Here is a 25,734-nt window from a genome sequence, read left to right on the forward strand (position 1 = left end):
ATAATGTAGAGTATTGCTGGCAAAACATCAGGAGAGAGTTAGTCCAAAATATCTGGAGTACCAAAGGTTGTCTACCTATTTAGAGTAAAAAATATTCAGCAGAACTATTTGGAGAAGACAATAATTGAATGTTAGGCATCACAATCTAATAAGCTTTTCTTCCTAATCTGGAGGCCTCAATTCTATAAAATGTGTATGGAATTACTTGTGCGAATCTAAGGTGTGTTTGAGGTGATAGCCTTGTTGGGATACATCCAAAATTCATATGGAATGATAAGTCTGTGAAAATCATGTTGCTTGACCTTGACATCAGGATTAAATAAATTGTGCCAAAATGTTATATCTAGTGGTATCCTTCCATGTTGTAATAAAAGAGCATTAATGACTGGCACAATTTGTGGTGTCTAGCACCGTCTCTTCTCTATTATTTGGTTCACAAAGAAGTTGGCAATACTCCTGTGATCGATGCACAACTGGCTGCCTTTCCTTGATTGTGGTTGTGGGCATCACTCTACAGTCCAGCTCATTTATCTATAATAAAATCTCAGTTTACATACATTTTAAATTAATCAAACAGGTTAAAACATAGTTTGGCATTTATTTATATTATTGGAAGCAGTGAAAATAGGATAGTTTTACCTTATAAGAGGAATACCATTGCTAAATGAAAGGTATATTCCAAGCATTATAACATCATGTGTTCCTTGCATATTTAAGGACAAGGAGGTCCCATGCCTGTTTGCACATAGTTACTTATAACTGCAGCAATTGGTAAAATGTCTTCCTGCACTGAATCCAGTTAATAAGGTTGCCATATACTCTATTTACAATTGAGGCAGCACTCTGCTTGAGTGTCTCCATCAAGTGTTACTCTTTTTCAGCCCTGGATACTTGGAGTGATTATGGCTGTCTCACCCAAACACTAGTAGATATTTAGTGAAGGGTGAATACAAGTGGTCAACAGGTGGGTGCTCTTTCGGGCTGTGCCTTGTGAAGGGTAGGGTTGGGAGTACAGTTCTTAAGTGGGCAAAAAAAATGTCTCTACGTAGTGACAGAACTGCGGTTTTGTCACAAGGATTAAGGACAGAGAAAATGTGTGAAAATATGTTAGTGTCTGTTCACAATATTATGAACATTTTAAAATGCTATCATACAAGTCCTGAAATGTGTTTAGTTGAATAGAGCACTACTCTTTAAAAATAAAAGTTTCCAATACTTGAAGTGATCATAGAAACAGGAATTTGGAATGTACTATACAGGTCCTGAGATCAAAGTAGTTCACCAATAATTGAAAGCCTCCCTTGATCTTTGTGCCCATTTAATATATTTTCTCATGTCTCCACAGAACAAGAATCCAGATGTGGTGCACTATGGTGTAGAAATTGCAGGCAAACCCTTGGTTATACACCTTAAAAAAACTGAGTGAGTGTTTGTCTTTGTCTTGGGGGTAGAAGCAGCCCTTATCATCACAGAAACATATCTAGCTCCAAGTATTATGGCGTGCCCACTGCAGCACTGATAGCAATACTCCCTGTGGTTGGTAATGACTTTTCAACAATAAGGAAGATGTAAACCAATAAAAGAAAAATCACTCGTAAACAATTAGAAGCATTTTCCAAAATAATTCTTGAGAACTTTGTGGTGCATTATTTTGAAAATGCTAAAGTAATTGTGAGGGCATTTGAAGCCGAGAGCAGAGATCTCAGAATGTACAGATTAAACTGTCAATATAATAATTAGAGCAGGATGTATCAAGGTTTCACAGACAGTTTCAGATCTTTTTTGAAATTTTATTTTCTTTTGATTTTTTGATTTATCAAATCATGTTTTTTTCAACAGTTCCATTTTTTTTTAAGCCTTAACTGTCATTTTTCTAATTGTACTCCAGGAAACTCTTCTGTTTCACTTCCCTTTTTTCTGCCACTGTAAATTTGTGCTCTTTTCTGAAATTAATATTTCTGCTAAATATCTCAGAATTAAAGTGAAACTTCCACTTCCCTTTTTTAAATTCTTCAGTTTGTGTTAAAGATTACATCAGTTAGCAATACAGTCAGGTAGATAAACAAAAGATTTATTAACGAGTACACACATTGTGAGGTGCGTATACAGTGACATTGTTAATGGAAATGTAAACATAAACAAAAAGAATAGAAAAGATACAAGGTTAAGAAAGGGAACCACATCAAATAGAACAGTTTGAAAATTTTCGACAACAAAAGTGTATACAGGATCTTAGTGTATACTGTACTTAGTAAAGTGTATACTGTACTTAGTGTACTACGATTTTCAAACTTCTTTTTGTGATGATGCATATGGAATCGAATTACAGAGCTATCTTGGCAATTAATTTGTTGTGTGCTATAGTTAATTCGCTATGACGTTTGGACAGTAGCCAGGGGTTCTTGGGTATGTCTTTTGTAGGATTTTAGATACTAGCTGCATTATGATAAGCCATAGTTGTGATATTGGGATACATTCCCATCATAGATGAAGATGAGTGCCTCTGCCTCCACAACCTTTCCAGCAAGGGTCTGAATCTGAACGACCCATTTGTTATCAGGCCTGGGCTTTTGTTTTGTTTTAAAGTTTTAATTATTTCGACCACTTCTGTAGTTATTGGTTCTGCTAGTGTTTCCTTTGCTTTGTCTGTAAGAGATGGCAAGGGGATAGATCCTAGGAATTTCTCTGTGGCTGATGTTATGTGATCGAGGTGCGTTCTGGATTGGGGGTAGTGGTCAATATAATGAGGAGTTATATTGTGGCAATTTGTACTGGGGCAAAAAAATTGTGGCAATTTGTACTGGGAGTTCACTTATCTTGCCATCTGGGGCTTTAATTTTGTTAATTTGTTTGCTTTGGGCTCTCTGCCACAATCTATGGTCCAATAGTGTATCGACTTTGTTGGATTTGTCATAAAACTGCCTTGTCCAGTTCTAGTTTTTTTCTATAACCGATTGTAATTTTTAGATCATCTGCACTATTTTTTGTCTTTTTTCTTCTTTTCATTTATGTATCTTCAAGTTCACTATATTACTGTTTTTGTGGGCTAATTATCAGCTTATGTCGTGGATGTATGCGGATTGTAAGCTTGGGGGAGTGGGAGCTACAGACATAGGCGTCCATCTTGTTCTGAGGTCAGACTCAGCCCCCTTCACTTGCCATTTTTTTTAACATTAGGTTGACTTGTTAAAAAACAATTTTAAAATATGCCTTGGAGGTGTGGAAAATAAAATTAAATGCAGAAATCCACACCACTTTATCTGGCAAGTGGACACCACCATATTAGTTCACTGTCATTGTTATAAGTTCTGGTTTTGCTCCTGTCAGTATAAAGAAAGCATGTAGAGAAGAGGTGAAATGAAACTGTTTCTATTTCTCCTCTTCATTTGCAATGCTCACCCTGGCTTTACCTTGTGTAAACTGGATTATGATGCAACTTGTTAATAGGTGATTATCAGGTCTGTTTGATTTCCTCTGCCATATTTGATGTATTTTAGGTATGCTTGCAGATGTAAACCTTATCCACTCAATAGATAAACTCATTATTGTATTACTTTTGTATTTTTTGCAGATATCTAATATCCAATGCTTACACGGAGACTCATTACACACCGGATGGTATCCCAATAACAAGCAACCCCAATATCAAGGTACCAAGAGAGTCACTGGCTTTTTTAATTTACCTGCCTACCTCCACATTTTACAAAGGACAATGTCAGTGTACACGCATGGGTTCATTACATGTGCATGTTATAATGCTGGGACCACTTTTAAAGATTTTTTTTCTTATTTTAGTACTTTTCAACTTCCATCTACCTTGAGAGACGCTCTCTTTCTCTGCAAGGAATTTTGCCTACTCCCTGTGCATATTTCATCCCACATTTTCCCACTGTGTTTTTTTATTTTTTTTATTTAGTAAAGTCTACATTAATTTATTATTATTTATAAAGCACCAACAAATTCTTCAGGGCTGTGCAATAGGTGGGCTAACAGACAAGTATTTGTAAAAAAAGATGAATTGGACGTCTCCATAAGCAGTGAATAGAGTGTAGAAAATAACTTTTGTTCTAGACTCCCCCGAACCTGTCTGCATAAGCACAGTCATGTGGCCAATATAAAATATTGAAAATGATTTCTCTAGTTAGATTTTATAAAATATACAATACAAATTACATTATATTAATGTGGTTGGTTGTATTACAGGACTGTCATTACTTCTCTTGCAGGACCACTGCTATTACCAGGGATATGTGAAGAATGACAGTGAATCCTGGGCCAGCATAAGCACTTGCAGTGGGATTAGGTGAGATGTAAGAAGAGATGTGGTTGGTGTTGGGTATTCCACTGTGAGGATAGACAAAATTGTATATCTGGGATCAGTAAAGGAAAATGGTGTTTACCCCGCTTCCTAAAGATTCTGAGTTCCCAAAATGGACATCACTAATTCATTGAATAAACCGTCTGTTAGAGGAAACTCTGGCCAATGTCAGCTTCCCTTCCAAATACAACACTCTACACAACAATTCAGCCACCACACACAAGCACATTCAACCTTCCCCCATACACATACAGCACTCCTCTGCCACATACAACACTCAGTCACCACACACAGGCATACAGCCTTCCCCCATACACATACATTATTCCTTCTCCACATACAGCACCCAGTCACCACACAGAGCCTCACTCAGCATTCTCCAAACATGTACAAACCTTCAGCCACCAGATACACTACACTCAGACACCACACACAACATCCACCTGCCCTCATTCACAATAGTGCCCAAGACTCTATGAGGGGGCCCCAATCGGATATTCTGCTTAGGGCCCTGGGCAATCGGGTTGTGCACAATTAATTTCATTAGTTGAGCATTCCACAAATATCATTCAAGCAAGTCTTTGATATATTCTAATATGTTTTAACCAGATGTCATATCTTAAGATAAGGCTAGCATCCAAATTAGAGCCTGCAGTGCACTTTTGACTTTTTGATTTAGAAATGGTCTGGAGTATAATCATTTACATTAGTTTTACTGCATGTATTCTCATTTCTCACTTTTGTTAACTGACATAATGTCAGTGGTCAGTTTGGATCCCGTATGCACATGCTGAAACATTGCTGTTTAACAAACAGTTCCAATCCTGTATCATTGGCAGATTAATAGCTCAGAATAGTAGAGTAGGGGGGCGTGGCCTAGACACTGGTGGAGTAGGACGCATATTTCCTGAGCTCCTAGGCCCCAACTCGTGCAGCCCGCTTTCAAAGCACTAAATACCCACATTAATGGGGAAATCAAAGAGATTGACAACCTCTGGACAGGCAAAAGCACCCTCCACGCGGCAACAATCCGTCCCGATGGACGAATTTTTATCCATACCGCACGGCCTACACGGCACGGGGGACCAGGGGGCCCGCCACCACCGTCCCCGAGTTCGGACAGTCAGGAGGGCTCGACCCGCAACTCACCCCCACGCAGCTCCCTTGCCCAGATCTCGGCAGATTTGGCGGCAATCACTGCCAACATGATGACGCGGGCGGACAAGAAGGACCTGGTGGTCGAATTGCGAGCGACCATCAGGGAGGAGATCACGGCCGTCAGGACAGACCTCACAGCATTATAGCAGCGGATTGATGACCTGGAGGCGGACCGACTGCAGTCCGCACAGCACCAACAGGCCTCTGATCTGGCCACCACGAGACAAGGTAACATCCTCCTTGATCTCCGCCGACAGGTCGAAGACCTGGATAACAGGGGGCGCCGGAACAATATCCGGATAAGGGGCATACCGGAGGCAGAAGATCTCCGAGAGCTCCTGACAGGTCTGTTCCACCAAATACTGGGAGAAGCTGCCCCATCTGACTTTGGCATTGAAAGGGCACACCGGGCCCTTAGAGCACCGAGGAGTGACGGCCAGCCCAGGGACATCATATGCCGCCTGACATCCTTCCCCCTCAAAGAAAGCCTCATGCAGGAATCCAGAACACAGCACAACATAACCTTCATGGATGCACAGGTGTCCCTGTACCATGACCTCTCCACTATCACACTGGATGCATGCCGGGCCCTGCACCCTTTAACCAGCATGCTGCAGGAACAGAGGATCCGGTACAAGTGAGGGTTCCCCTTCAGCCTACAGGCCAGGGTGGATAATACCTGGCACGTTATCCGTTGGCCCAACGATGTCCCACGCTTCCTCAGGGCTACTGGCCTACCTGCAGTCTCGGTGCCGAATTAAATACTGGAGGGCCCACAGGCGCGAGCTTCGGGCCCCACGGAGGTCGCCCAGAATCTAAGAATGACCCAGAGGCCTCAACGTCGCCAAGGAGGCCCCTCAGGCACGGAAGAATAAGGTAGGGCTGAGGGAACACCGAACACGCCCTGGCCTCAATAGTGACTCCCTTGCCACTCACTGGGACTATCGTGAACATTGCTGCCTAGGACTGTGGATGGGGTATGTCCCATCGGGCACCCCTAGTTGGGAGGGGTATGGGGGTTCTAGCCAGGACTATGTAACCATGGACCAGTACCGAATCAACCAGTGATACAAGTATAGGGGGAGGTCTAGAGGCTTGCACATCTGGGGACGGGGTCGCGGGAGGTGGGGCACCTGGGCCGCCGTGGGGACCGGGTGATCCGAGCCGGGTCATTGTGAGTCCAGGCCATTACAACGAGACCCAATACAGCTGACAGCAAGGCTCCCAAGGCCAGGGTCCACGGTTTCATCTCCAGCACTGGGACGGGTGGAGTGGGGGGTGGTACACGGGCAGGATGCAGGAGCGGGACGGGGGACTGATTCAAATGTACATAATGTATATAGTTGTTAGCTACGCATCACTGCACACACGCATATGTACACATGCAGACCACCCTGAGACACGGCACGCAGACCCCAGACCCCCATACAAGCCCCTGGCCTTGCCTTAGACAGGACATGTATGTACAGAGGGGAAAGGCGGGAGACGTACGACAGGCCCAAGCGACATAGGACCGTGATGAAGTAACACATAACCAACACATAATCACAAGACCCTGGACCAACCATTGATTAAATCCAGATGGTGAACACACTCTCTCTCCCCACGCTCCACCGCGACACTAAATAACCGACAGCCTCAAACACAGGTTGGGAGCCAGAGGAGGACAGAGACGACTTCCTATCACCACAGGGATGGGCCCACACTCACTGGTTTATACCACAAACCCCACTGTAACATACCCAAACGGTAAGTACTACCGGAGTTCACAGAGAAGGGCTGGTCCCTACTCTCTCTGAACACTCCCACCCGGTACCGGGTAAACGTTACACTCACCCCAGAGGGGGTAGCTGTTTTGTGTTGTGTGTGTTTTTTTGTTTTTTTCTCTTTTCTCTCTCCTCTTCTCCTCCACTGAGCTTACTACCTCTAACCAGCCCTCCCTCCCTGACCAAATCACACCCTCCTCCTCCCCTCACCAAGAATTAAGATGAGCCTTAAACCGGCAAGCCTAATCTACAGGTCCAATAATGAACACGGACTGAATGTGCCCGAAAAGAGAGTACACCTGCTCAGGCGGCTATGGTCGTGCAGGGCATCCGTAGCATTCCTGCAGGAGACGCATTTTAAAGCCAACGACGCACCCAGATTAGAAAACAACCGGTACCCGCTCGGGTATTATACAAACCATCCGGAGGCAAAACGAGCAGGGGTGGCGATACTGTTCGCTCACACGACTCCGTTCCAATGCACAGCGACACTATCAGATCCAGGAGGGTGGTATCTATTTCTCAAAGGCACTATTGCAGACCACACCTACACATTTGCAAGCATATATTGCCCAAACAAAAAGCAACATACCTTCCTATCCAAAACACTGGCCAAGTTAGAAACCTTCCGGGAGGGCCTACTACTGGTTGCAGGGGACTTTAACGTCCCACTTGACCCCCATATAGACACCTCCAGGGGATCTAGTACAATCCCCGCGCATTGCATCCGCTCCACACTGAGGTCCCTGGGTAAGCTGGGGCTGGTCGATTGCTGGAGGACGGTACACCCAGAAGCCCGGGAATACACACACTACTCGGCTGTCCACTCACATTACAGTCGAATAGACTATATCTTCATGGCACAAGAATTCCTGCCGCTGCTCCAAAGAGCCGACATAGGACCTATGATAGACTCGGACCATGCACCTGTTACAATAGCCACCGCCTCCCCGTTGTATAAACCGAAGGAACGACAATGGAAACTGAACGAAAGCCTTCTGGACGATCTAGCACTTACCACCCAGACAGAACAAACTCTGTCCCGGTACTTTGAAACCAACGAAACGCCGGACGTCTCCCCGCTGATCAAATGGGAAGCGCATCAATGCATCATCTGTGGCCACTTCATTAGCGAGAGCACCCGACGCAAACGGGACAGAACACATCGAATAACCACCCTAACGAAACAAATAGCTGACCTTGAACAAAAGCACAAAAGCACACTGGACGACGGTATTTACCTGCAGCTTACTGCAAAGCGCCACGAGCTTCATAATATACTCTCCCAGGGGCTGTTGTACAACATGAGAAAATCGTCCAGATACTTTTACGAACACTCTAACAAGAGTGGGAGACTACTGGCTAAAATGCTCAGAGACAAACGCCAGACTCAGCACATCCACAAGATTCACACCAAGAACCGAGACACCACCAGGCTCCCCGAAGGCATCATGGAGGCCTTCCGGGAATACTACTCGGAACTGTATAACCAAACGCAATCCAGAACCCCGCGGGACGCATCACAGACTACTTGGAACGACACGTCTCACGCCAGCTAGCCCCGGAGGTCGCAGCGGAGATGGAACACCCCTTGACGATAGAAGAGCTGGCCACCGCACTGAAACTTTCCAAATCGCACCGAGCCCCTGGTCCAGACGGACTACCACTAACCTACTTGCGCAAATTCCGGGACATATTGCTACCGAAGCTCCTATCAGGGCTTAACGCCATATGCCACAGCAAGCACTTCGAGACAGATACCTTACGCGCAGTGGTTACAATACTACCAAAAGAAGGTAAGGACCCCTCCGCCTGCTCCAGCTACCGTCCGATCTCCCTGCTCAATGCCGACCTGAAGGCCATTGCACTCAGACTATCTCCAACACTGTCGGACCTGATACACCCAGACCAGGTTGGGTTTATAGCCGGACGGGAAGCAAGGGACAATACCATCCGTGCCCTGAATGTCATCCACTCAGCCACAAAAAGAAAAACGGAAACGGTACTCCTGTCCACCGATGCCGAAAAGGCTTTTGACCGGGTAGATTGGACGTACATGTCGGAGACGCTGCGGCACATGGGCTACGGCCAAAATATCCGTGCGTGGGTAGCCGCACTATACACAACACCAATGGCACGAATACGCATCAATGGCGCTCTAACGGAGTCTTTCACCATCCACAATGGCACCCGTCAGGGCTGCCCCCTGCCCCCCCTCCTGTTTGCCCTCTCTCTAGAGCTCTTCCTGGAGGCGGTCAGACGGGACGGGGGAATAACGGGGTCCCGCAACGGCAGGAGCGAGCACCGGGTATCAGCATATGCCGATGACATGCTCTTCTTCCTGGAACAACCCAGAATCTCACTCCCTAACCTACTAGAAGCATTCAAGCAATACGGGGCAGTATCGAATCTAAAGCTCAATCTGGACAAATCCGAAGCCATGCCAATCTCCACGAAGGCAGACACGGCATCTCACCTCCGTGCACACTTCCCGTTCAGATTGTGCGCTACTAAACTCCGATACCTGGGGGTATGGCTCCCAGTGGACCTAGCACAAATGTACCAAATGAACTTTGCAGCCCTCCTTACGGCTATACAGGGAGATCTGAGACGGTGGACACCCAGCTACATCACCTGGTTTGGCCGCATTAATGCGGTCAAGATGAACATCTTACCGAGGCTGCTGTATCTCTTCCAGACAATACCCACTACCATCCCGCAAGCTTTTTTCCGCACCCTAACAACAGCGATACGCCAATTTGTCTGGAACAATCGACCAGCCCGGATCCACAGGTCAATACTGGAGAGGCCAAAGATTGAGGAAGGAGCTGGCCTACCCTCCATACTCGCGTACTACCACGCAACACACCTATTACGCCTGGTTGACTGGCACACTGAACCAACCTCCAAGCACTGGGTACACATGGAAAAACTACAAGCCCGGGGTAACATACCCGCCGTTCTCTGGCTTGGGGACGCTACGCTCGAGGAAGCACGGACGGACAACCCCATGATCGACGCGACCCTCAGAATATGGTATGGAATACGGTTCACCAAAAAGCTCACCACATCCCCAAGCCCACTAACTCCCATAACGCGCAACCCGAGAATCGCAGAGGGTCTACACCCGGCCACGCTTGCAAACTTCCAGGCCTCCGACTGGGTGCACTTGCGCCATTGGAGCACAGACAACGGACTCAAATCACTGACAGACCTGATGCCAGACCGCAGACCCACCACACTGGACGTATTTCATTATCACATGAGCAAAACATATTATACCAAACTGTCAGGCAAGGACCACCTCCGCAGACCCCTAGGGTACCTAGAACAACAATGTAACTCAAGACAGCAACTCGCACATGGAATTTCAGCCCTATACTCGGTCCTACAGGTGGAAACTAACAATACCCCCCTGGGTTTCACAGCAAGATGGGAAAGGGAAATGGGTGTTAACCTGATGGAACAGGAATGGACCAAAATTTTCACGCTGACGCATAAAGGATCCATCAGTACGAAATACTAGGAGAGTAACTACAAAATCCTCACATACTGGTACAGGACACCAGACGTCCTCAGACATGTACATGAATCAATACCAGGCGAATGTTGGAGATGCGGGGCTGATGTAGGCACGGGGTTACACATCTGGTGGACATGTCCCCGGATAGCGCCGTACTGGCGCATGATAAACCAACAAATCTGTGACATCACGGCATCCGACATTCAACTTCAGCCACTAACCATGCTCTTAAACCACACACATACACCGATAAAGGCATACAAAAGAGGCCTTACCATACAATTACTTACAGCGGCAAAAACACTAATCCCCACACACTGGAAGAGCACGGAAGCTCCCACCTTCCAACAATGGGTAGAGAGAGTAGAGGACATACACGACAAGGAAATGATGACAGCATCCCTGCAGGGACGCTCGGATAAATGTGCTTTGACATGGTACCCATGGACAGTATTTTCTGTCTCAGAGGGCCGCACAGACGGGACCAAGAAGGAATGAGGGGAGGAGAGGGGGCACCCCCATGGAGCCTCCTTAGATGCACGCAGAACCCTGCATCATAGGTCTGCTCACGCTACTACCCTTCCTCCCCCCACACACACCCCCTTTTTTTTTTTTTCTCTCTCTCTTCTCTTCTTCTCGCTCTCCTGTTTCAGTCCTATACACGAAACCAATGCACAAACAACTGGCAAATATACCATCCAACGAGTGTTGCCAACACCAGAACCGTCAACATACACAAACAAAAACGGCTACCCAGGGGTGGACTGACCGGTCGGGCACTTCGGACATGGTCCGAGGGCCCGGCCGGGAGGGGGGCCCGCCATCAGGGGGCCCGCCCGCCCCTTTAAATGCTGCAGCCGCCTGAGCGCTCTCTTAAGAGCCTCGGGCGGCTGCAGCTTCTCACCTCCCCTCCCCTGTAGCGCTCGCTGGTCCGCGGTGCCCGGCCGGAGTTATAGGAAGGTGCACACTGAGTGTGCACCTTCCTGTCAGTCCGGCCGGGTACAGGAAACAGAAACTCCTGTTCCGCGCGGAACAGGAGTTTCTGTTTCCTGTACCCGGCCAGACTGACAGGAAGGTGCACACTCAGTGTGCACCTTCCTATCACTCCGGCCGGGCACCGCGGACCGGTGAGCAGCTCGCCCACGCTACAGGGGAGGGGTTAAAAAGAGAGAGGGGGGAAGGGGGGTTAAAAAGAGAGAGGGAGGGGAAGGGAGGGGAGGGGAGGGGGGTTAAAAAGAGAGAGGGAGGGGAGGGGGGTTAAAAAGAGAGAGGGAGGGGAAGGGGATTAAAAAGAGAGAGGGAGGGGAGGGGAAGGGGGGTAAAAAGAGAGAGGGAGGGAAGGGGGGTTAAAAAGAGAGAGGGAGGGGACGGGAGGGGGGTTAAAAAGAGAGAGGGAGGGGAGGGGGGTTAAAAAGAGAGAGGGAGGGGGTAAGAAGAGAGAGGGAGGGGGGGTAAGAAGTGAGAGGGATGGGGGTAAGAAGAGAGGGAGGGGGTAAGAAGAGCGAGGGAGGGGGGTAAGAAGAGAGGAGGGGGTAAGAAGGGGGTAAGAAGAGGGGGAGGGGAGGAGTAAGAAGGGAGGGGGGAGTAAGAAGGGGGTAAGAAGAGGGGGAGGGGGAGTAAAAAGAGGAAGGGGGAGTAAGAAGAGTGGGAGGGGGGAGTGAGGAAGGGGGGAGTAAGAAGAGGGGGGAGGGGGGTAAGAAGAAGGGGGAGTAAGAAGAGGGGGGGGAGTAAGAAGGGGGTAAGAAGAGGGGGGAGGGGGTAAGAAGAGGGGGGAGTAAGAAGAGAGGGGGGAGTAAGAAGAGAGGGGGGAGTAAGAAGGGGGTAAGAAGAGGGGGAGGGGGGAGTAAAAAGAGGAAGGGGGAGTAAGAAGAGGGGGGTAAGGGGAGGGGGGAGTAAGAAGAGGGAGGAGTAAGAAGAGGGGGGTAAGAAGAGGGGGAGAGTAAGAAGGGGGAGTAAGAAGAGGGGGAGGGGGAGTAAGAAGGGGGTAAGAAGAGAGTGAGGGGGGAGTAAGAAGAGGGTGGGAGTAAGAAGGGGGTAAGAAGAGGGGGAGGGGGGAGTAAGAGGAGGGCAATTGCCCCCTCCCCTGTCCGCAGGCACCGTGCGGGCAGCCGGCAGGGGAGGGAGGAAGAGAGGACCCGGGAGCTCAGCCTGCAGCTCCTCTGGGTCCTTCTTGCGCGAGCACAGATCGTTGCCGCGGTTACCACGGCAACGTTACGGCTCTTGCAAGAGTAAACTCTAGCCCTGGAGCTACTGGCTAGAGTTCACTCTCAACACTGTGACCACCAGGGATTCCTGGTGGTCGCAGTGGTGAGAGTGAACTCTAGCCCCATAAACACACTGCCCCCACACACCATACACATTCACACACTGCCCCCCATACACACACACTGCCCCCCACACACCATACACATTTACACACATTGCCTCACACACCCTACACATTCACACACTACACCCCCTCACACACACTGAACCTTTCACACACACTGCACCCCTTACACATTGCACCACTCCTCCTATACCCTACTACAGCCTCATATCCCAGCAGACCCCAGGTAAGTTGTCAAACTGTTCTTAAACGGTCTGACTACTTACTCTGGGAGGAGGGCCCGGCCCTCCTGGCACCATAACGACTACACAGAGCAGTAGTGGTTATTGTGCATGGATTATTTCTTTAAATAATCTACAAGTGCCCCAGTAGCCTGCAAGCAAGCCAGCCCACAGGCCAGCCAGCCAGCCCACAGGCCGGCCAGCCAGCCAGCCCATAGGCTGGCCAGTAGCCAGCCAGCCAGCCCACAGGCCACCAGTTAGGCTTACAGCCAGCAAGCCCACAGTCTGCCAACCGCAGCCAGCAAGCCACAGCCTGCCAGCCAGCAAGCCACAGCCAGCGAGCCACAGCCTGCCAGCCGCAGCCAGCAAGCCAACAGCCTGCCAGCCACAGCCAGCAAGCCCACAGCCTGCCAGCCGCAGCCAGCAAGCCCACAGCCTGCCGGCAGTAGCCAGCAAGCCCACAGCCTGCCAGCAAGCCCACAGCCTGCCAGCCGCAGCCAGTAAGCCCACAGCCTTCCAGCAAGCCTACAGACTGCCAGCCAGCAACAGTAATTAAGGTAAGAGGAGCCAACTTGGCCTAGGTATCAGCGAGCTATGTTGTGTTGCTATATTGTGAATACGAACCAGAGTGTTGGAGAGACCCCCCTCCAGGCCCCATTAGACTCCATTGTAGTCTCTAATGGGACCTGGAGGAAATTCTTTCTAACACACTCTCTAAAGGACACTGAGATAGCGTCTGCTAGAATGCTCCCCCCCTCCATGGCCCATTAGCCCTCAATTGTAGTCTCTACTGGGGCCTGGAGGCGACTGTTTCCAGTAGGGACACTGAGATGGCCTCTGTTAGAAAGACCCCCTTCCAAGCCTATTAGACTCCATTGTAGTCTCTAATAGGGCCTGGAGGGGATTCTTTCTAACACACTCTCTAAAGGACACTGAGATAGCCTCTGCTAGAAAGACCCCCCTCCATGGCCCATTAGCCCTCAATTGTAGTCTCTACTGGGGCCTTGAAGGGATTGTTGCACTTTTGTTCCTTGTGTCTAAAGATTGTGTAGGGTGTGGCTGGAGGCGGTGCATGGAGGCGGGACATGGGTGGCGCTTGCTGCGGAGTATGGGTGGGGCCTGTAAGGGGGCCCTTGATTTATTTTGCCCGGGGGCCCTGAGGGTTCTCAGTCCGCCCCTGCGGCTACCCCACAACGTACCATATCACCCACGACAGCAAACACAGACACCCACAGGTAACCGATAACAGGACGCAGACGGATGATAGATCAAACACAAGCATAGCCACATAACCGAGAAGCGGCAAAACCCATGCCTGAGCAGACGATCTCGACCGTCTCACAAACCCAGGGCACAGCACGCTCAGGCGAGTGACTCGGGGACTTTATGTGACAGCCCCTGCTCAACATGCCCACCTGGGCATACGATCAACTACTACAAAAGACGACTAAGAAAATGATTATAGAAACCTGTAGTGTCAAGCCTAACATAAGCCGCGATAGGCACGCAACGGGTCCCTTAAGACACCCACGCCAACTCAGCATAGTGCCATGCGCTAGCAAACCCAACCACTGGCAGACCGGTAGCACGCCCCGTCGAAACGCCATAATATCACACAGTGACGCATAGAACCCCCTGCCCAGAGTCAAAAGCTATTGAGGCAACAAGACTGCGGCCGACATCGATATCAAGGGCGTTAGGCCCCGACAACCACCCTATTTGCAATACAGTGTATTTTCTCTAGCCAACAAGCAGCCCACATACTCCACTGACTCTGCCGTTTTGGATGGCACACTCGGACAGCACGAGCACATGCCCCAAGACACTACTATGCATATCGTTCTATGTTCCCAAGTTAACTTGTAATCAACGAGTATTAATAAGTTGTTAATGTTGTATTGTTACTACGTGATTGTATCGCGACTACTGCCGCATAACCCTTTGAAAAAAGGGCGCACTTAAACCTCTATGTTTATAACTTGCATAGCCAATGTCTCCATATCTTATAACTGTGAGAAAACTAAATAAAGAATGTAAAAAAAAAAGAATAGTAGAGTAGATATTATATATATATATATATAAAGTTAAAATGGTCATGGAAGAAGTATGCAAACAAAAACAAAAAAACAGAACCTAGACACAAAATGCAAAAATATAATACTAATATTGTAATTGCTATTTTCCCTGAAATTGCAACGCGCTTCTTCAGCAGAAATCAAATAAATAAGTAAAGAGGCAAAAAGGGAAGCAATGGTGCATTTGTTCCAGCCCAAACTCACCAAAATGAATAGTTGTTTTACACATTAGTATTTTAGCAATGGATCAACAAACATGCAGGCATGATACAAAGTGTGATGCCATTAAAATACAAACGTGTATTCATAATAAAAACAACATACACTCCCACTGTACAGAACACTTAATACATATAAAAGCAAATGCAACTTCAAATCAGGAAGGTTTAAAATATCATCACCAGTCCAGTAACAGGATTACTGATGGCAGACCTCCCTCAGCTCCTAATGTGTTTTATCTCCTGAAGACTTCATTCAAGGGGTTTCAGACTTTTTTAGTTTAACAGTTTCAGACTATATTAAACTTTCTTCCATTGTGTCTAAATGATTGCTGGTCCACTTTCCTTTTGTTGGCTACAGCCAGTAAGATTTGGAACGAATGCACTGTTCATTCTTTTTGCCCTTCCTGCCTTATCTATTTGAAAGGATAAATATTGACAATGGAATAATAATGTGGAACAATATAAATGCATCTGATTAGCACAAACTACATTAACATACATTATGTCTGACTATGTGATATGATTATATCATTATAGTGGGATTATCCTGACACGAGGACGTAGGTTCTTGATTGCGCCTCTAAAGCAGTCTGACACTGAGGAACATGCTGTTTACCCATATGAACCCCGGAAGGAGACACCTAGAACCTGTGGAGTGACCAATGAAACCTACTCTGAGGACACATTTAGTATGGTAGCTCAATCCAGCAGTAACACAGAGGTGAGCTAGAGGAATGGTGTGATAGACCCAGTATCTTTTTTCAAAAGAAACTGGTGATTTACACTGTAAGAGGAGGCGGATTATGAAGAGCTGGCGTGGGTTCCTGCAACCTTACTGATCCCGACTAGTGGCTTCTATCATCATTTCACTTGCAAACGTTTTTTTTTTCTTCTTACTAGAAACATGCATTCCTGCAATCAAAGAAATATGTGGAGCTATACATAGTGGCTGATAACTCCATGGTAAGAGCAGTAATTGGGGAGAATGATGTATTTTTCACAAGTTCTCCAGATGTTGTGACAAAGACTTTCATGGTGCAGAACCAGCTCACTGTCAACATGTCAATCAATCAGTCCCCACTATTTACCATTATCTGATGACTTGGTAGGAACCCACTGTTTCAGAGTTTTTGGGGTGCACCTGACATTTATCAGTTTAGTAGAAATTTTGTGTAACTTTTTATTTTAATTTAGTGGGGTGTCAGCCCATTTTGTAAGCCCCAGTGACTTATAAAAGAGCATTGCATATTCTCAACTTTTTTCCTGGATGATTTCTTTCAGGGATGAACTGGGGCCAATTTACTTAGTGATGTATAAATGTAGGATTATCTACTACACAATACGAAAACCATAAAGAGAGTGTCCCACTCTAATTAAATAATATGAATAGTTTTTTATTACCGCAGTTCATAAAGCACAAACATAACTATGAAAGCCTCAAAAGGAGAATATTTGAAATTGTAAATTACGTCAACGTGGTGAGTACACAGCCAATAAATTTTACTTACCAGTTTTAATATTGTTTTTGCTTGTTTCCTTTATTTAACAAGCACGTGTTTGTGAAATCTGAAAAAATGTAAATTTAGAGATCCACACCATTGTGTTAATTTCTATTCTGGAACTGGGTTCTTAATTTCCTTTCAATCATTCAATGTATGATGTGCCCTTGCTGTGCCAAGACTGAATTGAATTGCCATTTAGTTTTCTGTAACTTTAGAGAGGAACTGGTACTTCCAGTGTTTAAATGAATAGACCAGTGGAGGTAAGTAAAAAAAAAAAAAAAATACCTCCACCGCTATTCCACCTTTTGGGGGCTTCATTGAGCAATTATGCCTTTGGAAACACACACTTGCACTCACACGCACATGCACTGTGTGTACAGCACTGTGAGTGATGACTAATTTACATAATTTGCCCGATCTTGCATCAAAGTAATGCAAGTTAAACTATAAAGAAAGAAAAGGGATTTGGTTGTGCTAAATGTGAGTATATTTTAACTGTATTTTGCAGCATTGTCTAAAGCAATTAGGGGTGGAGGGGCTTTTAACTAGTGCCAAAGAGGGCATTATAAAGGGGGAGGTGGCAGAATGATTTAGAAAAAGAGTTGGAGTTACCCTTTAATGATTACTATGTGTATTTTGCAGTAGATGTCCATCTGATCTTGGAAGCTAAATGCAAAGTTTCTTACAGGCCTCCATGGAATAAATAATCAGACAGGTAATTCATTCTCTCAGGTGTACAAGTCCATAAATACATTTGTGGCACTGACCGGGATTGAGATCTGGGACAGAAGAGATGAATTTCTAGTGGTCTCCAATTCCTCAATCAATCTGAAACAGTTCACAAAGTGGAGGCAAGAAAAGCTCCTGCCAAGGAAATCACATGACAATGCACAGTTCATCACGTAAGAGACATTTCAAGCAGAAATGTATGTTCTTGTGGCAAAACCTCTTTATCCTCAAGATGCTAACTGATATTGTAATGTCCAAGTACAGTTCATATTGCATGCACTCAGAGATGCAGTTGCAGGCAGACTACGCTGATATCAATTCTCAAAAGTGAATCCTTCAGTAAAGACGAACTCCCTTCCCTTCTCCGTAATAATTTCACCCAGTCTCCACTCATTCAAAAAATCATTGAAAACTCACTTCAAGAAAGCATATCAATTAAACTGTTAGCAGGTTTTCACCCCCCACCCTCCATGACTCCTCTCCTGCAACTGTCAAAAATTACCTACTAAGCCCTCAATTAATACTTTTCTAACGACCTACCGTATATACTCGAGTATAAGCCGAGTTTTTCAGCACATTTTTTTTTCAGCACATAATTTGCATTGCCATAATACAGACAGGGGGCTGTGGGGGCTGCAGAGCGTTTACTTACCTCTCCTGCAGCTCCTGTCAGCTCCCTCCTCCTCCGCGGCGGTCCGTTCAGCACCTCGGTCAGCTCCCAGTGTAAGTCTCGCGAGAGCCGCGGGGTCATAGTGCGGCCGCGAGACTTACACTGTGAGCTGACAGAGGGAGCTGACCGGACCGACGCGGAGGAGAAGGGAGCTGACAGGAGCTGCAGGAGAGGTAAGTAAACTCTCTGCCAGCCCCCCTCCTACACAGTGCCCATCCACTGGACCACCAGGGAGTGAGAGCCCCCCTCCCTGCCATGTATCAAGCAGGGAGGGGGACGAGATTTTTTTTAATAATAAAATAAAATAAATAATAAAAAAAATAATAAAATAAAATTAAAATTAAAATTAATTAAATATAATAAGAAATAATAATAAAAAAATAATTAAAATAATTAAAAAATAATAAAATTGCCCACCCCCCACCAAGGCTCTGCAACACACACACACACACACTGCATTCACACACACGCACTGCATTCATACACACACACTGCATTCATACACACACACTGCACTCACACACACTGCACTCATACACACACACTGCATTCATACACACTGCACTCATACACACACACTGCATTCATACACACACACTGCATTCATACACACACACACACTGCATTCATACACACACACTGCACTCATATGCACACACACTGCACTCATACACACACACACTGCACTCATACACACACACTGCATTCATACACACACACAGCATTCATTATATACACACACTGTAAATAAATATTCAATTAATATCATTTTTATAGGATTTAATTTTATTTAGAAATTTACCAGTAGCTGCTGCATTTCCCACCCTAGTCTTATACTCAAGTCAATAAGTCATCCCAGTTTTTTTGGGTAAAATTAGGGGCCTCGGCTTATATTCGGGTCGGCTTATACTCGAGTATATATGGTACTTTGTACCCCTACTTTTACCCTTTGTGTCACTATACCCCACTCCCTCTAGAATGTAAGCTCATGGAGCAGGGCCCTCCACCCCTCTGTTCTTGTACGTCCAGTTGTCTGGTTACAATTACATGTATGTTAGTCGACCCATTGTATAAATAATAAAATAATAATAATAATATCAGGATGAGACACTCCAAAAAGTTTCTGGTCTACAGGGACCTATCTCATCCCATATTCTCCTGTAAAGCAGGGGTTTGTAAGATAAGTAGTTACCCCCATAGTGCAATTCTAGTCATCAAAGATGATGATTGTAACTGCTCAATACATAATAACTGTATCTCAACTGTTATCAGTTTACACACTGTTTGAGGTGCTGTTACGTTTCAAAGATCTGGGGCTTGAGCCCAAAGGAAATATTAATGACCCCTACACTAACATATATGTCACAACATATCCCTGTGTCTCTTTATCATGCCCCCTCCTCCCGACACATGAACAGTGTACTGCTGATGCTTCCTGGGATCTGAATTGAAGTAAAGCTGTAATGTAGCCCAGGGCCGGATTAAGAGCCCAGTGGGCCTGGTGCTGACAATTAAGATGGGCCTAATTACAGAATCTTATCGACCAAAAACACTAAAACAGTCATACCTCCCAAGCATCATGTATCTGATGGAAATGGTGTTTGAGGGAAACTCAAAGGATGCAGCTATAAGAAAACACATACTCTATGCTAATCTCTTTATCTAATTTATGCTTTCATCTTTCAAGTAAATCCATACTGTGTCGAAACTAACCTCGTCACTGGGCATTGGAGAAGCCTGTTTGCCAGCCTCCTGCCTGACTATGGCCCCTGGGAGATTTGGCCCTTTAAATACAGTATTTGGGCATATTGTATTTTATTATGCTGCTGCTGGCCCTTTAAGAACCATCTGGGGACATACTGTGACTTTTGGGAAGGGACAATGCCCCTTTAAGACTCTGTCCCCTGTCCCCCTAATATACTTTTTTGTGCCCTTTTCCCACTTGGTTCAGTAAATGGGGCTTACTGAACCAAGTACCACACAGGCAGACCACCCAGAAGTGGAAGTGTGCAGGCAATTTACCTCCCAGGCCTGCTGTAGGTAAATTGCTGACCGCTGGGGGGCCGCCGTTTGCACAAACGAACACGTGGCGGCGCCATCTTTTGTTCATTCAAATGCGGTCAGCGGTGTGTGGAACCAAATTCATGGAACTGAAATCGGTTACACAGTTCCACGAACACCGCTGACCCTTACCTTCTCCTACACTGAATTTTCAGCTGCAGAGACGAATGCATGTTCGAATGGGACTTAGTCATTTTTTCAGTGTGAAATTGACCGACCGCACAGCCCAAATCTATGGAACTGTTTTGGGCATGAAAATGTGCTTGCGGTCGGTCATAAAAGGACTTCCAGCTAACTTTTTAACCCCTGGATGGAATTGGCTGAATTTTGACTGTTTATAATTAAAGTGTGCTGAGTTTGAATATGTAATTCATGAAGATTGAATGTATATTTTTAAAGTTATAGTACATGTGTAAAAACTGTATTTCTCTGCCTGTGATAATTACATTAACCCATTGTGTTCAGTAATTATATCACAGGCAGAGGGGAGGATTTTGTGTGGGAGTGTCTGTGGGTATTGTACGTATGGATTGGTTGTTCTGCAAAACCCTGTGGGCGTTACTATGTTTGTAGAATGGGCATAAAAGCAGAGTGTTTGATTAAAAGTTCAGTTCTACTTCACCCTCAATTTGGAGTGCTGTCTCTTATTGGGGGAATCTGCTACAAGGGATTGCTATGCTTGTCATACTCCCTTGCTAAATCACTACTAAGCTCTTGTAAGAGCTTGTTCCTGCCTTGCTCTCTGGAGGAGTCTACGGTGGTTATGGTGTCGGCTGGAGTGCTTGGAGCCCTCAGGAAGCGCTAGGAGCATCCATCAACGGAGGTACCCACTCGGGGTGCCAGGTGATCCATTACACATACCAACAGCAGTTTCCAGTGAAGCAGGAAGCCAATGGGCGGGGTAAAAGAGTATGCCACTGATGCGAATCACATGACCAGAACTGCCAAAAGGGGCGAACATGCCCAAAAACGGGGTATGTCTGTCCAAAGAATTGGAAGGCCAGCCTGGCATCAGTGTCCCTATGCATAACAGTGTCAGTGTCCCCATGTCGCCCAGTCCCCTAGTGTCTGTGTCCCCATTTCTCCCAGTGTCCCCATGTCTATGTGTCCCATGTCACTAGGATACTAGGAGACACAGAGACATGGGGACACGGAGACACTGAGAGACATGGGGGCACTGAGACACTTGGGGAGACTGCGAGACATGAGGGCACTTGTGGATACAGACATGGGGACACTGGGAGACATGGGGGCACAGACATTTGGGGACACTGGGAGAAATGGGGTTACAGACACTGGCTGGGAGACATGGGGACACAGACATATGGGAGACATGGAGACACTGTGTCCCTATTGTCTCTGTGTCCCAATGTGTCTACCTATGTCTCACAGCGTCCCCATGTGTCTCAGTGTCCCCATGTCTCACAGTGTCCCCTAGTGTCTCAGTGCCCCATGTCTCCCAGTGTCCCCTAGTGTCTCGTGTCACCATGTGTTCCCTAGTGTCTCAGTGTCCCCATGTCTACCTGATGCCTTTCCCCTCATCCCTCACTTCCCTGAGCTGTAGGCTGTCTGCAGGCTGGGAGCTGCTGTCTGAACTCTCTGTGCTGTGTAGCTGCTCCTCCGCGGATCAGTGAGTAGAGAGAGGCAGGGATATGCTGTACCTTCCTGTCCCTGCCTCTCTCCATACACAGTGACCCCTACTGCAACTGGTATTGCAGAGTAATCTCCGTTTATACTGAGAAAAATATTTGCATTAGTATTGCCGGTATTACTGCAATACCATCACGGCCAGGCAGCCTCAAATACAGGCTGTGCCTAAAAATACCAGTGAGGTGGCAAACCTAAGAGTAGTGTGTAAAAAAAAAAAAAAGTTCTTTTTTTTTTTTTTTTTTTTTTAAATGGGCCTATTCCATGGGCCTGGGCCTGGGCCTGGAGCTGCAACTCCATCAGCCCCTATGTTAATCCGGCCCTGATGTAGCCCATGGATCAGCGCAGCTAGGGGAGTGGGCATTGACAGAGCCAAGAGGTAGGCATAACAGCCAAGGGAAGTTGAGTGCCATTGGAGGTTGTCTTAACCCTGCAATCAAAATTGCAATTTCTCCGGGAGTGCAATATTTTACATTGCAGGGATATGGAGACAGGGACAATGCACCCCGACCACTTAAATGAGTTGAAGTAATCTGAATGTCTGCTGTGTCCCTTTAACTGACAACACTGTTAGTGATAACGTTTAGTACAATGCTCACTAGAACCAAAAATCAGGTTTTGTAAGTTCTAATAAACACAACTCAGTCTTAAAGTGTGTTATCCATATGCATTGAAACATTGAAACAGTAAGACATGATTACAGAGATCTCCTTTTTACTCAGGAACATCGATTTTGACAAAGACAGAGTGGGAGAAGCCTACATCAAAACCATGTGCAGTAATCCCCATTCTACTGGAGTGAATCAGGTGAGAGCTACTTGTTGTTTAGATATATATCTGCTATAATGTGTTATGTTTAGCCACTAGGTAGCAATCCAGATGGATGATGGATGTTGCTGAATTACAGCTTCCATGGTAGCTGTTTATTCAATGCCAGCTGTATTTAAGGTCCAGAGGTAAGTATATAGGTATGGACGTGTTGTGTCTCTCCCAGGCTTGGATTTCTCGTTAGCCAGAGTAGGCACCTGCCTACTAGCGCATGTTTCAAACGTAAGCTGCAGGCACCTATTATCTAAAGGCCACCACCATCTCGGTTGCCCACAATGCTTTGTCATCTTCTCAGACAGCAAAGAGTCTGTGATTGCTGGAATAAGTCTGAGTGAGCCCAGGTACCAGCACTAGTACACTCATTGCTATCCACACTCACTGCTGCACTTGCACACACATCACATACAGCTACTCTTATTGCTGTTCACACATGCACACACACAGTTGCACATGCACACATGCATACATACATACATACATATGCTTACACTCACACAAACACACTTGTGTGTATACAACCTCTTTCACCATATTTAAACAATTTAGTTTTTGTTAATTTTTTCCCCCTTAGGTTTGGATGAGCAGTGTGCAGGAATTCTGTGCCTACAGGCGCTTATGATGTAAATCCAGCCCTGATCTCTCCCCTATACTCCGGTCCCCTAATGGAGTCTGTAGGAAATTGGCATTCCGTGAAATCTTTGTTTGTCACATATCAGTTTTCTTAACAATCGAATCAAGTATCTTGCAGTTTAACTTATGTTTATTCAAACATAACAATTATCATCCATCTGGTAATAACAAATGTCTTTAACAATCTTTGTCCAATACAGAGAGCAATGTTCCAGTTGTTATCCATTTTTGATGTTAAGGGTATTGGCCACGAATTCTAAACTACAATCAGTTTTATGGGTTTAAAATTCAGTTACAGAGGGGAGTATACATAAGATTGCCTTACTTTAAAATAAGTGGCTATCTTAGAAAAAGGGGTGTGACTTAGCATCATTTGAAATCTATGATTAAAGCCATACGTTATAGTTTTGGCGGTAAGCTACACAAAGGAGTTATATATGCATAGTAAATGAATAGATGCCTTTAGAAATATGAGCCATGGTAATACAGAGGGAGACTGGCTAGCAAAACTTAGGTCAAAGGTTATTATAAACAGGCCCTTCAACATCACTCTTAAAGTGAACCAGATGTGGTCTCCATTCCTATACAATGAAAGTCTGTAATACTCTATAGGCCCAAGGTATGGCTTCTCAATTTCAGTGTTCTTGAAGCAATCTGAATAAAACTTATAATATTTATATCAACACATTAAATACATTTAAAGTACATAATAATATTTTTCAAGCCCCTCTGTGATGCTTTTATGTAAATATAATGCATCATAATTTACTTATACCAATTACTTATGGGATTTTAATTTTGTTTTCTGATATTGATCTAAGTATCAGTTTACAAGGAAAACACAGCCATTTCAAGTTGTCTGTATTGCTTTTTACACTCCAAGAGGGAGAAACAAGCCATTTTAACCCTTTCATTTCTGAACTCCTAAGAATAATATTCTTGTTACAATTACCTTTACATTTTTCACTAATTCATTAATTTACCTTGGGCATTGATTTTACCTAACATTAATAATAACAGTATCATAGTTATTATGCTGTGCAATTGTATACAGTTTACATTAACCAGAAAACACAATCGGTTTGATTTAGTCCATGAAATATTGTCCTCTCCAATCGAATCCACAAGCACAGTCTCTTTGAAAGTCCATAATGTCCTTTGAAAGTCCAAACAATTTGTCCTTTTATTTAAAATCATACAGGTTTTTGTCCATGTAAAACAGTATTGGTTCTGTAATGAAAAACAGATGGCAGTTTACTATTCTTATACATTAGTACATTTCTTATACCTTAGTACATTTCTTTTACATTGATCACTAGACACAAGAATTGATTTATTACACTTTGTACCAATGTTTGCTTTTTAAACCTATAACACAGTTTGTTCTAATTTTTATTCTTAGACTAACATAAGGACCATAAGGACCTTCCCAACTTGCTTTTCATAGACCTGGTGTTTTAAATGATTTACCATTGCCTTGTAACCTGGCTTAAGCATATCTGCATAATTGCCCTGTGTTACTTCTTTATATTTATTTAATTTATTTATATAGCGCCATCAGATTCCGTAGCGCTGTACAACTTTAACACATAGTTTACCATAAGGGACGACATTTGAAGTAGCAAACTTCAAATCTAACAATAGATGTTCCTGTAATACTTTCAACTATTCAGCATGTTCTGCTGTAACTTTGAATGTACTTCGAACAAAAGGTTTATTAGGGAAAGTGATTACATAGTTCTACATGAGGTGACACTTGAGTTTGGATTTGCAGGAATATACATGAATACTCCTGGTAAATATGTTAACCAATTACTCTTATCTTAAAGCATTTTTATTTCTATTTTATTTTATTCATTTTAATTTAGAAATTAATTTATATAGAGTACCATGGTCTTTTTGCCAAAGGAACTCTCTGCAATTTTGGTTTCTAGTATTTAGGTCTTGGATTAATTGAGCACATATGAGACACTTCTGCAATATATTTATATACTTTTTGTTTTAAATTAGGATGATACAATTTATTTTGCAGGACCTTAAATAGTTGTCCTGTACC

The 25,734-nt window shown here is 45.1% G+C and overlaps 1 protein-coding gene across 1 annotated transcript in view; it reads left to right on the forward strand.

Annotated features, from left to right (window-relative positions):
- The window catches only part of LOC134601766 (zinc metalloproteinase-disintegrin-like ACLD), a 100,434-nt gene that overhangs the window by 35,624 nt on the left and 39,076 nt on the right, over window positions 1-25,734 (forward strand). Inside the window, exons 3-10 of the mRNA XM_063446267.1 lie at window positions 1,346-1,422; window positions 3,572-3,650; window positions 4,227-4,303; window positions 16,149-16,332; window positions 16,512-16,574; window positions 17,018-17,089; window positions 17,846-18,015; window positions 22,943-23,027. Of these exons, the coding sequence (XP_063302337.1) occupies window positions 1,346-1,422; window positions 3,572-3,650; window positions 4,227-4,303; window positions 16,149-16,332; window positions 16,512-16,574; window positions 17,018-17,089; window positions 17,846-18,015; window positions 22,943-23,027 (807 nt within the window). The remainder of the gene's footprint in view (window positions 1-1,345; window positions 1,423-3,571; window positions 3,651-4,226; window positions 4,304-16,148; window positions 16,333-16,511; window positions 16,575-17,017; window positions 17,090-17,845; window positions 18,016-22,942; window positions 23,028-25,734) is intronic.

Source organism: Pelobates fuscus, chromosome 3, assembly GCF_036172605.1.
Source record: "Pelobates fuscus isolate aPelFus1 chromosome 3, aPelFus1.pri, whole genome shotgun sequence".
Classification (NCBI taxonomy): Eukaryota; Metazoa; Chordata; class Amphibia; order Anura; family Pelobatidae; genus Pelobates; species Pelobates fuscus.